The sequence below is a fragment of the Polyergus mexicanus genome, unplaced genomic scaffold (genome assembly GCF_030449975.1).
Source record: "Polyergus mexicanus isolate NDT 795.1 unplaced genomic scaffold, iyPolMexi1.0 SCAF_8, whole genome shotgun sequence".
Classification (NCBI taxonomy): Eukaryota; Metazoa; Arthropoda; class Insecta; order Hymenoptera; family Formicidae; genus Polyergus; species Polyergus mexicanus.
The window spans coordinates 7,564,410-7,580,133 of NW_027223328.1; the positions used below are offsets into that span (position 1 = coordinate 7,564,410).

The 15,724-nt window shown below is 44.6% G+C and overlaps 1 protein-coding gene across 2 annotated transcripts in view; it reads left to right on the forward strand.

Moving 5' to 3' along the window:
• Hth (Meis homeobox homothorax) overlaps positions 1–15,724 on the forward strand; it is a 384,416-nt gene that overhangs the window by 222,730 nt on the left and 145,962 nt on the right. For both annotated transcript variants that reach the window (XM_070300419.1, XM_070300420.1), the window contains exon 10: positions 14,846–14,994. In XM_070300419.1, the coding sequence (XP_070156520.1) occupies positions 14,846–14,994 (149 nt within the window). The remainder of the gene's footprint in view (positions 1–14,845; positions 14,995–15,724) is intronic.

Here is a 15,724-nt window from a genome sequence, read left to right on the forward strand (position 1 = left end):
GAGGCACTCGACGACTCGGCATCGAGTGTTTCAATGGCGTGTATTGACTCGGTTACCGAAATGACACGATCACCCGCGCCGCACTCTGATCTGTATCTTGTATCTCCTCGCCAGATTCGATAATAACTACGTGGTATAATTAAAAGACGGATGTGGCAAAATTTTCGTTGTAATTTAAATTTACATTTAAGATTGAGATTTGGTAGGTAGTATTTTTTAAATTCAATTTGTGAATCGAGAAATTTTTAATTGTCTTGCAATTTTGCATAAATATTCAAGAATTTATATTAACATTTTACACAATCATTTATATTAATTAATATTTTATTTATACACTTAATACAGCACTATTCAAATTTGTAATAGAAATTAGATCAATTTCGATATAATACGTAGGTTAACTGGATCGTCGTATATTTTAAGAAATTTGCGAAATTGCAGGCTCGATGCCCAAGGGTGCTGTTTATGGTATTCTTTAAATTCTGTCTGCGTAAAATATTAAGTATCGACATTATGTATTTATTATAATGCGATCTAGAGGCAGGCCGATCGAGCAGTCACGTTGCTCAACAGAGGCCTCGAGAGAACCGCCGCGCTGCGCCGGTAGGAGAAGGAAGAGACTCGAGAGGAAGGGTCGGGAATAATCAATTTATCACTGTGCAGGTGCCTCCGCGCATTTACATATGCGACGACGTTGCAGTCGTGGTATCGCGTTGTATTCGTTGTTTTCGCGTTCACGGACATTTATGCGCGTGTGCGCGATGCAAATTGACGGTAGGCGAATTCACGGCGAACGTTTCTTGCTCGATAACTCGATGAGAATACATATATATATATATATCGGACTATCGATTAAACAATCTTTTATTATCACGACAATGTTTAGCGTGTATTTCGGGAGCTGCAAAAAATTGCGCGTGGCGTTAAAGATAGATGATTGAATACTCGATGCAAGTAATGTGAAGAAGCTCTCGAGTAACGCCTGTAGAACGATGTGCTCGGGGCGACGTTAAGATACCATGGTGACCTTGACATCGGTAACGATATCTTTATAAATTCGTCTTCCTCATTAATCATAAGAGGAAAGACAGGGGCTCGCGGGCCTTAAAATATCTTTTACGTAATCTCCGAGCAGCAGAGCAGCGCGAACACGTGACGCTGACACGCGAAGGATCAACGTCCTGGATCGACGATCGATCGATCGCAGCCGAGCCACGCTTTAAATATCTCGTTCTAATTTTAATAGGGCGAGAGCATATTGCAATAATCGTCAATGGCCACCGACCACCGACAACCCGGTTCTATCGATCGGCGCTAAGGTCACGTCTGCACTTAAATCTATCTCTTCAAGTGCGCCGTAAAACTGGCGCTAATACGAGCGCAATCTGAGCGCGCATTGATTTACGAGATCGTACGATCCACGCGCCACGGTTCTCATCGTTCGACCCTTCATCGCGATCGTCCTTGTAACCGATATCAGGTTTTGTCGTTCCGATACGCAAGATGCAAATTCATCTTGCATTTCTTTTGTTGTGCGCGCTTTATTGCTGTTGCTTATGCTTTAAACAAATTTTTTTTTTTTTTTTTTTTTTAACTGATATGTGATTTTGTATAAAATTTAATGTGTAAAATTTTTCGATAGAAAGTAAAAATTTATTTGTGCTTGTGCATTTTCACGTATTTTATTTGTTAATTTTTTAGCTCGTTAAATATTTACAAATAGCATATTTTCTAACGTTATTCTAGTCAGACGTGCATAGTGTTTTTTATACACGTAACGCGCAACGCAGGTCGCGCAAGCCACAATTTCTTGCATTTTACGAACCTTCGCTTCGACGATGCGCCCTCGACCGATGTCACGTATCGAAGCTACACGTTTCTTCGTTTTCAGCTTGATCGCTTCTACTTCTTGTTTTTCCTTGCGACTTCGCAGCGACGTCAATGACGGTCGGCTGTAAAATAATCGTAAAGTAACGGGACGTTTCGCCCACGCGATGGGTCTTTCGTGCGACGTTACACACTCTCTCCAACACCTACTTCTTCTATCTGCATATCGAACAGCGCGACTCTTTCCTTCCATTCGCCGGCTCACTCTCGTTTTGGCCTCTCGTGAGATAGCGACGTGCCATGCGAGGCGTTACCGCACACCGCCATAAGGGGTTAGGTTTACGACTTCGGCCGACTGTCGATATCGCCGTGTCGTTCTAGATGTCTACCTGACCTCGGAACTTCTAGCTTCGTAAATATGTTCTCACGCAGTCTTACGTATATCAGCTTGTACTTGCTCGCTTCACCGTCGCATCATTGGGTTATAAAAGTCACAAGCCTACTGTATCATACTCTCTTACTAAAAGCTTTTTTTTGCGATATTAATGGTCTGTTATTAATATTAAATTTAAAAATAAAAATAAGAAACGTGGATGATACTTTTTGAAAAAGTTGCAACGTTTTTCTATGCGAAGCGTTGAAGAAAGAACGCAGTAGAATTCGGTACAAAGTTATAGCCTTGTCGTCTTCGCCGTCGTTGTCGTCTTTGTCGCAGCTGTCGCTATTTTGTCTGCCTTTCGATCTCTCTCTCTCTCTCTCTCTCTCTCTCTCTCTCTCTCTCTCTCTCTCTCTCTCTCTCTCTCTCTCTCTCTCTCTCTCCTTCTCTGTCTGTCCATTTCTTTCTACATTACTATCTCTTTATCTGTCTCTGTCTCTGTCTCTCTCTCTCTCTTTCTTTAGATCCCTTTAACTTGTTCTCTGCCGCTCTCTTCAAAAGCTATTCCGAATACCGTGCTCCCGCCGCTATTTTGGTTACGTTAAAAATGCATCCATCGAGTCACGTCAACGCGCCCATTCGCCGTCGCGTCGTCGACCTTTCTCACAGTCGGAGGCTTTCCATGTCGATCCCCGATCTCCCAGAAATCACGAGGAGCGCATAAGTAAGACGCCATTAAACGACCGCTTGTACCCTCGTTCGAGGATGCTTTTACAGTGGCCCGCTAATTGACGCCATTGTAAATAAGACGCTCTCTTTGCCAACTGTCATTTTACATACGATGGTTGAATCGCCGCATTGTGGCTATTTCAAACGCCAAATTATGTTTAGCGCAACGATTTCGCGATCTCCGCGGGCAATATCTTCCGCGGAAAGCGAGCGAGAGAATTTCGGCAGATCGTGAAATAGCAAAGTCTGCTTTTGATCTACCCGGTTCGATCCAATAATTTTAGAGATAGTATATCTAACTTGGATGTCGCAAAGCATTTCCTTCAAATAGCTATCCGGTTGTTTATATTTTTGCATAATATTTTAGTCGCCGCAAAGAGATATATACGTTCGCAGTCAATTCCACACCAATCGAGTGTAGGCGAATAGAAAAAAAAGGAAAAACCCTAAGACAGATAGAGAGAGAGAGAGAGAGAGAGAGAGAGAGAGAGAGAGAGAGAGAGAGAGAGAGAGAGAGAGAGAGAGAGAGAGAGAGAGAGAGATAAGGCAGAGATACGTAGCTTAGACTGTAGCTTAGACGTAGGTAAGATGGAGTCTGGTTTGATGGAATGCCGTTTCCATCACAACCAACTGCCCTCTCTCGCCCCCTTTCCCGATGTTTACCACCTCATGTGCGCCATCCTCTTCTGGGAACATGTGTGTGAGCCAGTGTTCAGACGACCCTCGCGTTTTCAGCCGGCCGTACCAATCTCGAATGCTTAGGAACGAACAAGTCTGCAGTTACCTAAAGCAGAGTCAGTCGGATGAATCGCCATATTTGTATCTACATATGGTTTCCCTTACGCGCTTCAATGTATGCCTTATATACTTAAAAAATAGAAATAATTATTACGCTATTAAATTTGATTAGAAGATAGAAGTGTATTTTTTGTCGCTAACGAATGCGACACACATAATTTTTTGTTACTTCCTTTTTTATAGTATATAATAGTTTGGTTTAATTCTCTCTCTTTTTTTTTTTTTAATTTTGATACGACAAGAACTGGAATCATTTTTAAAACAGGCAAATATATTCTTTATACCACTTACATTAGATATATTTATAATAATCATTTGCGTGTGTCGCGTTCAACAAATTTGGTCGCTTCACTCCGCTCTTGATATTCCGTCACGCTCGTTGACGGAACGACAAGACATTTCGCTCCTTTCGTCCGACTCGTCACGAAGGGATGTAAGTCAACGGAGCACTTAAGCATGGCGCTCGGCGATGCTCGGCATTAAATAACGCGGCGCGTCCGAGAGAGAGAGAGAGGAGGCGAGGCGAGGAGGGGCCGCCGGCCTCTTTCTCGCTCTTTACACGTTCGTCTGCTTCGCGCCGCTCTGTCGTTTCTTCGTTCCGTAGATGCGTGCCGTGGATAAAAAGCTCCTTCCAGCTTGTGGCCGACCGCTCGCGCGGTCTTATCGTCGATCGGGGTACGTCGACGCGGTCGATAGCCGACATGCTCGTATAAAATATCGCGGCCGACTTTTATATCCGCGCCCCAAGTTTGACACGCCCGGGAGAGAATACCGCGTATCTGATTTTTCGTCGTGGACGCTCGCGGAAAATTGAATGTCCGTTTGCCGCGACAATTCATCGTTCGTATCGGGAGCCCGGGATCTTCTTGCTTCTTCTGAATGCGAGCGTCGAGCGACGAGGGCCGCGTCATTCGTCAACCATGCGTGGACCATGCGTAGAGTTTTGCCCCGGTTGGTTACGTGATTGCGGAACGCCGAAATCTGTCGCCACGTGTTTCATGGCACGATCAAATTGGCGGGAGACCCGCGACCAAAAGGGGAAAGTTGTAATAAAACGAACGCGCTAAACGTGTCACTCAATGTCGCTGGTAGATGCCGGTGTCGGGCGTATATATATTCGTCGGGGGGAGGGGGGGAGACAATTCGAATATCGAGCATCGCGGAGGACGGGAGGAGAGGGTAGCGTTGTGTTTCTCTTGGTAAAACGGAAATTGATCCGCGGCGGTCACGGCAATCGTGAATTTACACTCACGTTGCGACTATACCGCAGATGGGAGTTTAAACAAATAAGGACAGAGAATAGTTATAGCATTAATAAAACGAAAGAGAGAGAGAGAAAATACAAATGCAATTATTCATGAGTGAGTAAATTACGTGCGCTCTTTTATCTTAGAATTCTTATCACGCGCCGTGCATATTTGCTAATGTAAGGTCTCATTAGATATACTACAGTGATATAATCATTATTCCGATTATTCTTGGCATGCGTTGCTTTTATCGTAAAAAATATTAAGTATGAGACCTAGAAGTCAAAGAGAGTCTCGTATTCTCTGCAGAATCTGAAAAATCTTTTACGTAAATCGTGAGCCGAATGACTCTTCCGCGTTGTCCCATAACATCGCTGTCCGGGAATGGGTATCGGGCAAGAGTCAGGATGCGCTATCGATCAAACGAATCGGTCGTCTCGACCCCACCATCCATGCCCCGAACGAATTCCAGTTGATCCAGCTAAGCGCTGTCCTAATATCGTCTGGCCGATTCTACGAGCGGCGATCTCTCTCCCGCGCTCGTTTTCAGAGATCCCCTAATGGCGAAGTGCCGAAACGTTGCCTTCGGTGAAACGGACGAACGAAGAGAGAGAGAGAGAGAGAGAGAGAGAGAAAGAGCGGACTGGTCGAGCGACGCTGACGGGCCGGCATGAATAATGTCGACTCATTATTCTTTCGGGGGATTTATCAGGTCGGAGTACCGATAACGCGCTCTTTTCGTTCGGTCGTTCCGCCAGGGAAGATGCGTGCAAAGATAGCTATGCATTTATGCGCGTTGGTAGAGGGACGTGGGGATCAGAGAGGAGGAAAGGAAAGAGATTACATTCTTCCTCCTTTCTCCTCCTCCTCCTCCTCCTCCGTCCCCGTTCTCCGTTCTTCTCTTCTTCCACTTTGTTCTCCTTTACGTCGCCCTGGACTGCCTCCGTGCTCTTTCTATCGCTGATTTCCACCCTTTCCCCTTTACCTTACGTAGAATCTACCTCGATTCTCCCGGCATCACGCATATATCGCTGGAGCAGACCGTATCATAGTTAGAAGAATCCCCCAGTTCGGTTTCTGCGGGGCGCTAACAAGACGGGCCTGCGGGCCGGCCGCGTGAGTTATGGGCCCTCGTGCGCACTATACACACGCATACCTACGCGCTTTGAAGCGATCGTGCGTATGTACGAACGCGAGCGACGAACATAGCGCAACATCGCGGCCCGTCTCGTTGGAATATAATATAGAGTGCATAGCGTAGCTGTCGCCAGTTTTCTGGCTCATTACTGGCCACCGGTGCTCATTTCTCTCGACTCTTAGCCAAGCGGAAGTCAGCGAATTGGTCCATATCTCGCGCTTACTCGCAGATATACGATATGCGCCAACATAGTTTAAATCAACCGATTGCAGCATTCGTAATTTGCGGATAATTCTATATGTCAAGTTATTATTAGATGAAGCCTCGATAGATTCGAATTTGTAAAATTCAAGATTCAGATTCATTTATATGCTATAATCTTGATAACTCTTATATAATACATCTATTTCTCTAATTTCCTCTCTCTCTCTCTCTCTCTCTCTCTCTCTCTCTCTCTCATGGCACAAAAAGTATATTAAAAAAAAAATTGACTGACTAACTTTGATTGGTTTATAATTATCATTTGAGAGACGAAGAGAAACGTAGAGACTTGGAAATAAACGAGCATTAACGCATGGCGGCGCGTGACGAGGAGTTTAAACGCGTCTTAACGCCGCACACGGTGACAAAAAGTAAAACTCGGGCGTCGTAGTCAAGTTCGCTGGCGCGAGGAGATCACCGCCGTGGCTCACTAATCCCAGGACGAAAGTCGATATGTTCCCGTTCGGGACACGTGCTCGTCACATGTCCCAAAAGCTATCCGCACTTGTCAACGACGAAGACGACGAAGACGAAGACGAAGACGACGACGACGACATCGTGCATCCACCCACGGCACGTTTCCATTAGCTCTTTTATTTCCGTATGTTACGATGGTCGATCGAATGACCGACTTTATTACTGCCTCTTCCAGCTAACGTTCTTACCGAACGATCCACTCGAGGGGAATCGCGCAAAAGTTTACGTAAACACGTAAGCGTTACCGAGATTCTGGGATTCCGTGCGTGAATTATCCGTTAATTGCGTCGTCCGTCGTTCGCGTCAACAGAAAGCCGAGAATATCGCCGAGAAGAATTGCGAAGCACGTGGCAATGCTTTATACATTCGACATTAACATTGCACATGAGCACGGTTCAATAATTCAATCGACGATAAGATTTTATGATTTGCGTTAACTGTAACGCACGGCTCACATCAGACGAATGTTTAGATGTAACTTATGATTGATCAGCTCTACATTCTTATGTTGAAAACTATTATTTGAAATAAAATAAAAATCTTAAAAATTTTTCTTACTTAATTTTTGTAAAATTATCTTGAAAAAGTTCTCGAGGAAAAGAATAATCAAAAACGCTTTAACGCTCATATCGCTGTAAGAGTAAATAATAAAAATAATAATAATAATAATAATCGCCTCGAAGTTTAATATTAAAATACTTTCCGAATTATTTATTCTTAAGATATACCAATGTCGAATTTATGATTTTTCGCTAGTATAGAAAAAATAGTTTATATTTTAATCTCGAGAATTTATCGAGCAAAAGAAAAAGAATGATCTATCGATCTTTACTATCATGCGGCAATTATTTGGGTCATCGCGCGATGTCGCGCGTTAGTAATTTTCACTGGTAGACCAAATTAAGACCAAGTCTCACGTCCTACCGGTAATTATCACGGTAACGATACTACTGCTGCTAGTAATAGCGCATCACCAAAGCCGCAGCACGGTCCCGTGGCATTAATTAGTACAATCCTCGTACGTGCTTCGTTGGCAAACGTTGTCCCGGAGATATCGTGGCTTTGTCTACGCTTCTCGCGATATCCACGAAGCAGCATATTTGCGAGCCCCTATTTTGATTAATACAATTATCCGAGAGAGAGAGAGAGAGAGAGAGAGAGAGAGAGAGACTGTCCTATAAAAATGTCTAGAAATGTCTACAAATTACAATTAAATAACTTTGTTATTTATTTATAAATGTTACTTACCGAAACTAGATTCGACAAACAAATGCAAGTTATAAAAAAATTACATCATGTAAACGTAACGATATCCGGCATCTGTTGCATCGTTAACATGTATGAAATTTCGATTCTTTTTCGCGTCTCTCCGCATATTCCATAATTCTCACATGACAGTTTATCATTTACTGTTCTCCATTTGCTCATAAATCCCACGATTGTCTACTATTTATGTTTGTCCGTCGATCTCTAAAAAAGGCGTTCACGGATTAATGCGAATGCTTGGAATCGCGGATACAAATCGGCGATTTATCACGTAGATTGTTATCGAGCGCCGCAGATCTCTTCGCGAAACTGGTAGCCGGAACACGCTCGACGAATCCTAATGCGTCGTCGTTCTCTCCATAGCTCTAACGCTAATAGCCGTTTCTTCGGCGTTTCTACGTGTCGCGCGCGACTCTCTCGGTATATACGCGTAATTGATACAGCCATATACGCGGAGAGGCGCGCGTATGATTTTCTCGGGGCGGCCGCATCGCGCCGCACTGTCCGATCGATCTGTATTCATAGGTCGTACGGCATAAAATACACTTGGCATGTCCATGAATCAGATAACTGTCACAGCTGCTCTACCGATGTCTCAATCAACCGCGTTCGTTCTTTCGCTCTGCCGATCTGCTCGTTCGTTCGTTCGTTGACTCACTCGCTCGTGTTTACTCCACCGCATTCTCTTTTCCTTTTATTTTCGATCTCTCTCTCTCTCTCTCTCCTTCTCCGCCTTGCGCTTTATTTATCGCCATAATCCCGCGATACGCGCCAGCTTCTCACCCACAGAGCTTCGGTGACTCGGTCCGCAATTCGTGTTTCTCGTTTTGCACCTCGCGGCGGCGGTCGACGAAAAGAGGCTGATGCCCGCCGGCAAAGAGAACGAGTCCGCGCGGTTACGGCGTTGTGACGGGAAATTCCGCTCCCGACCGATGTCGAATTCTTTTTTTCGTCGGTGCCGTTTTATAACGAGTTTACACTTTGTTTCGTCAGAATAAATCGGGCAAGTCTCGGCCGGCGGTCGTTGACAAACGACGTCGGGTGGCGAAACGATCGTTTCTACGCCGAACATTTTCGTCGCTCGCGGCCCTTCGCGCGCCTCTGTGTAAACAATCGCGGAGGAATTAGAATCGGGGGACCGTCGCTCACGTTCCGCGAGTCTTGGGGCGACATTCCTGAGAAACTCCGAAACTCTATCGTAACAATAATATCTGAAGCGAGAGCGGAACGAAAGGCGGCCGATGCTTTTAGGGACCGAGAGCCGAACGAAAGAGAGACCGACGTTCCATCCGTTAATCCCCGCATAGCTGCGATGTCTCGGGCGGCTTCTTCTTCGTCCCTTCGTCTCATATTTGTCCCGGCTCGTAACGATAGGCAGATATTTCGGTCTCTTCCCTCTTCACTCCGCAGCATGCCGATACGTTGTCGTGATACGTCATTGGGATTACAGAAATTCGAGAGCATCTAAGATTTTCCCCTCCTGTCAATAGATGAAACTGTTACGCTATGAGTCTTAAGTTCTTTAGATTTTTTTTTATTGATAATAAATACATCACTGTTATAATGATTAGAACAATTAATATTGAATGAATGCGAGAGCTTATCGTAACTTTCCAGAATAAATCTAAAAACTGATCCTGTCGAGAGATCAATTTTGTCAATTTTGACGGAAAAAATGTGGGAATGTTAAAACTTTCGGAATAATTCAACAATCTCGTCAATTTTTTTCTATAGATAAAAGATGTAATAACTAAAATGAATAAAAAAGAAATGACAAGTAGATAAGATGAGGAGAAATCTTTATCCTAGATTACTCGCCAATGTGCACGCATGCAAACGCGACACGCTGAATTATACACGTCGTGCGGCTCATTTGTAAGACAAACTTGCACAAAGTGCGCTTTTCACATGGACTAGCTTCGCGAGATGCGACAATCTCCCCGCGCCGACTTTGAGAGAGCTCCCCATCGCGCCTCATCTCATCCACAATCGCCGATTAATCTCCCGGTTAAGCAGATTCTCGGATTAAACGGCGCTCGTATTACGCGTCGCGCAGATGCGTGGATACGCGCGCATCGTGAAATCGACCGCGACGATCCTCTCGCGACAGGCAACACCGGCGAGCCACATTTCATCGTCAAAAATAGTCTGGGAATCGTCGAGAGGAGAAACCCCGATCCCCCTCGCCGTCGCCGCCAAGACTCTCGGATCAACACGAGCCAGAAGAGCGTGTTTTGGTGCAACGACCTTCCCCGCGATTCTCAGCCGCGCAAAATCATCGAGTCCGAAGGTTCTTTGTCCTTGTCCGAAAGTCGATATCTCTTCTTTCCGAGGACGATCAATAGTTCTCGCGATGATTATATATTGTGGTTTAGAAAATTTCCCATTCGTATTGTCAAACTTTCTCAATCGCGGAGTTCATCGTCTTGGTGACCGCGAAACGCGATACTCGAAGAGGCGTATACGTCGCGACGTCTCACCTTTCTTTGATTTTCTTTTTCCCTCAACCCTTCGCCCGACGACCCTTCTTACGCGCGTGGCGATGTGGCAACGAATAAATGTCTCGGTATATCCGGTACGTCTTCTACCTACTTACACGCGCGTATCGGAGACTCTCGAGCTCGCATCTAAAGTCGTACGCGACCCGAAGTTCGAAGCGTATAGTTGGGAGGAAGCACTGACGAGGAAGGATGGAAAGAGGAGAAACGTAAACGAGAAATCAAGAGATAGATAGGGAGGGAGAGAGAGAGAAAGAGCGAGACGAGCGCGGTCCTCGTTTCGACGGGATGGGAATAAGGAGGAGTTTATTTTCGGCCTGCCATATGCGCTGGTTATTTCGACAGTTTGCGCGGCCACCCTAAATAGAGGCTGCGGCCTCGTCTTCGAGGAAGATGTTCTCGGCTTAACTTTTTTTTTCTCAACGTGATCAACAAGCCTATCGGTTTCCCCGAAGATTCCAAACATATTCGCGCGCGCACGCATAATGAATTATATATAATTCAATGATATACATATAGCATGGAAGGAGAAATATACAAGATATTATACGATACTCTCTGAATTTAAGATATCTCGCATGAATCTCGGACAAATTTGGCGACGGTTAAAAATTCCATGCTACGTATTTCATCTCTTTTTCCGAATTAATATTCCTAATTTAAAATGGAAATTGGAATTGACTAATTATTATCACCGTCAGCGCGATAGATATACGCCTAGGAAAGAGTTGTATCTTCTGATTTTGAGAATGGCGCGATAGATCTGGCTGACTCGAAATAGATTATCGTCGACGTGTGTAAGACTTCGCCCATTCTCCATTCGCTAAGTATAGCTGCGACAGATCGAAATAAAGGAAGAAAGAAAACGGACGCGTCGTTTTGGGCACTCGCGCGTTGGTCGGAAACGTTGTTGAACGGAGTCGGAAGAGCTAGCGAGTGAGCGAAGGAGAAAGGGAGAGAAAGAGAGAGCAGACACGGAGACGGCGCATAAACGTATAATTGGCCGCACTTAAATCTCTATAACGCGGTAGTAAAAATGCGCGGTACGCCGCGTAAATCAACACGCGGACGATATGGCTTCTACCCCCGTCGCCGCTGCCGTCGACGTCCGTCTCGCCTGTTCTGTAGCACGCGCGAGAGTACACGTGTGAACGAACGCACTCGTGCTACGCACGAGCATATGTGTACCCATCGGTAGAGTTCCACGCTACCGTTCTCTACCACGCATCGTTCGTAGAATACTCCCTCGTCGATATATGCGATCGTCGTGTGCGGGATGCGTAGGTGGCCTTATACTATCAATTTCTACGGTGAGGACGTAAATGATATAAGGTATTTGTATCGAGATATACGAATAATCATATCCATCGGTTACGACTACGATAATGGCAGAGATATAATTTTGCATTGCGACGTAATAGCAGGATCAGAATCAGTTTTCTCAGGATATTAAATATGCTACTGGAAAATATATTTTAAATATTTAAAAAAAATTTTTTTAGATATAGTAAAAGTATTTTTTGAATAAAGATATTGCTGAATTTTATGTACGCAAAGCTCATATTTGTCTCGTGTCGGAACGTTCAAGCGTGGATCGTCGATCGCAATCTTGATCCCATGACGTGCGTTCGATTGCGACGACGAGAAACGACATTGCATTATCGATGACAGCTTATGTGGGCGGATGATCGCGCGTGAAATACCAGTGCAGCTGGATTACATATGTGCATCGACGTATCTAAAGCCGACTATCTCTAAAGTTAAATAAGATTTTAACGACCTGTCAAAGGAAGAAACCGTGTTATACATTTCGAATGAATTATCGCGCTCATAATATATTATTTTTCTAACGTTAAGCGGCCTCGCAGATATTTTTCTTACGCGCTAACGATAAATTATTACGTTTCCAGATGTGTTCTAGAACTTGTTTCAATTACAATCCTTTTGTACAATTTTTCCGCTTCCAAGATAGAAATCGATATAGACTGTGTTTAGATAGCGGTGCTCGCTATTATGAAATTGAATTAATCGCGCAAGAAGTTATTGCGCGATTAAAAAGAATTCGGTCCGAGTCGGCGGGCACGATGAACGGATACTCCGACGAAGGAAACCATTTTCTTTCGCCGGGACACCAATAGGTCGCCGTCGTACGGAACCGCACGGAACAGCACGGTACGACCGGTACGCTACATTAACCCGATTCAGCGAGTAAATTAACTGCAATCAGAGGGACGTTCCCGTTAGCCATTCCGTTATTCCGCTAGCCACCCACCGTTCTCGTTCTACGAGCTCGCAGGCAGCCCTATTCGACTTTGCGGGCGCGCCATTAACGGGTCGTTTTTGTCGTATACGCGCAACGACCGCCGCCAATGAGTCGTCTTACGCTCCGGATGGAAAACAGGTTTGGTCAATAAGGAAAAAAATGATCGTCAGAATCGCCGATCCACGTGAAAAACTAATCCAACGAATCCATAACGCTTACGTAGTTTGCTATCTTAACGTTTTTCAATTTGTCCGTTTATTTTCAGCAATCGTAAATGTATCCGATAGCTTTTGAATCGGGTTATTTTTTTACTTAATTTTTCACGATTACAAATTACAGACACTAACAAAAAGGTTTTTTTTTTTTTTTTCCAATTACCGTCGATTCCCGTATAAAATTGCATTTCTTAAAATTTGTCCGGATCATATCGAAACGAATGCGCGTCACGACACGGTGAATGCCCATCAAGCCAGATCGCAAATCTAAAGCCTTTTCTCGTTTTCTCTCCCCCGGAGCGATTGAGGAAAGCGGCGTACGCGAGAATACGTCGTATGCGGCACCGATTTCCATCGATCTCCCGTCGTTCCGGTCCGTCCGTTCCTACGACGGACAAATTTTTCGTTCTGCCTGCCTGCCCGTCCGTCGCTCGTCCCTCACCCAACGACGGTTCGCTCGACGAATTCAAAGTTAATCTCAGGCACGAGACCGTTCTTTGGCGAGCGAGAGGGGTGAGTCGACGGCGCTCCCGGGCGACCTGTCATCGTGAACCCCCTGGGAGCGCCGAGCTCACCCTGATCTCTCTGTTACGATAGAACCTTGGGAACCGGGGCCTTGGGCACCACGATAAGGCTCGGTCATTTATAATCCGCTGGCGTAAGTAGCCCTCCTTTCTGGCTGATTGCGAGGAGAAGGAATAAAGGGAACCTCGAACTTCCGGCGCTCAGACTCGTCCGGGAGATTGATTCGCCGGGACATCACGGCAATTCCGACGAAATTGCATTTTATTCCATAATCGCCATCTTCCAACCCCACGTCACAACGATCATACTCGTAGTATCGTCACAACCACGTAACCTGTAATATTGCATCTTGCCAAATGAAAACTTGCGATTGACGTGAGGTATCCTCCTTTCTGCAATAAGAATTTAGATTATATATATATATATATATTGTGTGTGTGTGTGTGTGGGCAATGTATCTAGTACACGTTTTTTATAATATACTATACTATATAATAGATAAAAAATATATAAGCAATTTTATGAGCACAGCGCGTATAGTAAAATGAGTAACTCGAAACACGTTTAATAATATGAAAAAATGACATTAGCTACCGGAGAGCGTAACCAAAGTCGTCTTAATATCTCTCATTACTGCCCCGCTTCTCGAGTCCCCAGTGACTATGCAATTAAAAAGCTAAGATTGATAAATGACGGGGAATTAATGCACGCGGGATGACGGCGAAGTGGGGTGAAAAGGAGACAGGGGTACGCGGGTGAGCCGAGAACGGAGCGTGTGTACGGGGTCCGTCGGGTCGAAGGGGGCTGGGTGATTGCGGGTGGCTTAATGGTGTTTGTATGCATGGGAACCAGCCCTAGGGTCGAGGTAGTTATCGCCCACTAGGGTATGGACGGAAAATCGGAGCGCGGTTTAAACGCGTCGGAAATCCTGCTTCGACGTGCGAGGCATCTTGCGATTTAATCAAAATCGATCTCTCATAGTTTATTCATTGAATTTTTTTTAATGAAAAATTAACTAATCTCATCTAATGCGTATATATTTTATTGACAATAAATTGACATTTTTTTTATTCTAAACGATTTCAAAAATCCGATGTTCTATATATATATATATATATTTATCTTCATTAAGAAAATATATAAAAAAGATAAAAATTAGGAATTTTTTGCGGACTGATTACCGAGGCGGCACGTGGTGACCTTGGCTCTCATCTTACTGTTGCAGGTGACGCGAGTAACGCGAGTATCGGTAGTGGCGAGGGTACGGGCGAGGAAGACGACGATTCGACGGGCAAGAAAAACCAAAAGAAACGGGGTATCTTTCCTAAAGTTGCGACGAACATCCTCAGGGCGTGGCTCTTTCAACATCTCACGGTAAGTACCTTCTTCCTCATATAGCACATCGAGAATGCTTCCTGTTTTCGAAAGCTTCTTAGCCTTCCGATATCGCTGTTAAAGGAACGGATTGTTATTCGTCAATTTTATCCGTGAATGTATCATTTCATGCATATTTTACTCATAATCGCGAATAAGAAAAAAAAAAAAATATGTCGCTGATATATATTTGTGATTATTCAAGTCGTTAATAACTTTTTTGTCAAAGCCGTTAATAACCATTGATCAAATAATGTAAAGATTTAATTTCCATCTCAATATAAAAATATGTACGATTTACTTTTTTTAACGACATATTTATATCTTGACGGATCGATTCTATCCGGATTTCTCGTTGAGTCTTCGGAGAAAAAGAATTCCGTTTCTCGGCACGCGTCAACGTCAGTCCGCGAGCAATTAGCGAAAAAAGCACACTTCGTTGAACAAAAGGAGGAGAGCTAAAAAACAGGAGAAAGAGAGAGAGAGAGAGAGATAGAGAAACGACAGGAGCCTAATCTCGTAATACTGAGATAAGGAATGATCCGTAGTACGTTAGTGGTAGTGGTGGCTCTCGATTCTACCGGGCTCCCGAGTATCTAATGATTCACGGGTAATCTGAGCCGCAAAAAGCGCAACGCGATTAAGGGGGAGAACGCCAGCCGAACCCCCAGCGTCGACGGCGGTCGCCGCAGTTGCGTAACGTTGCGTGGCTATTCCAAGCAATACATTG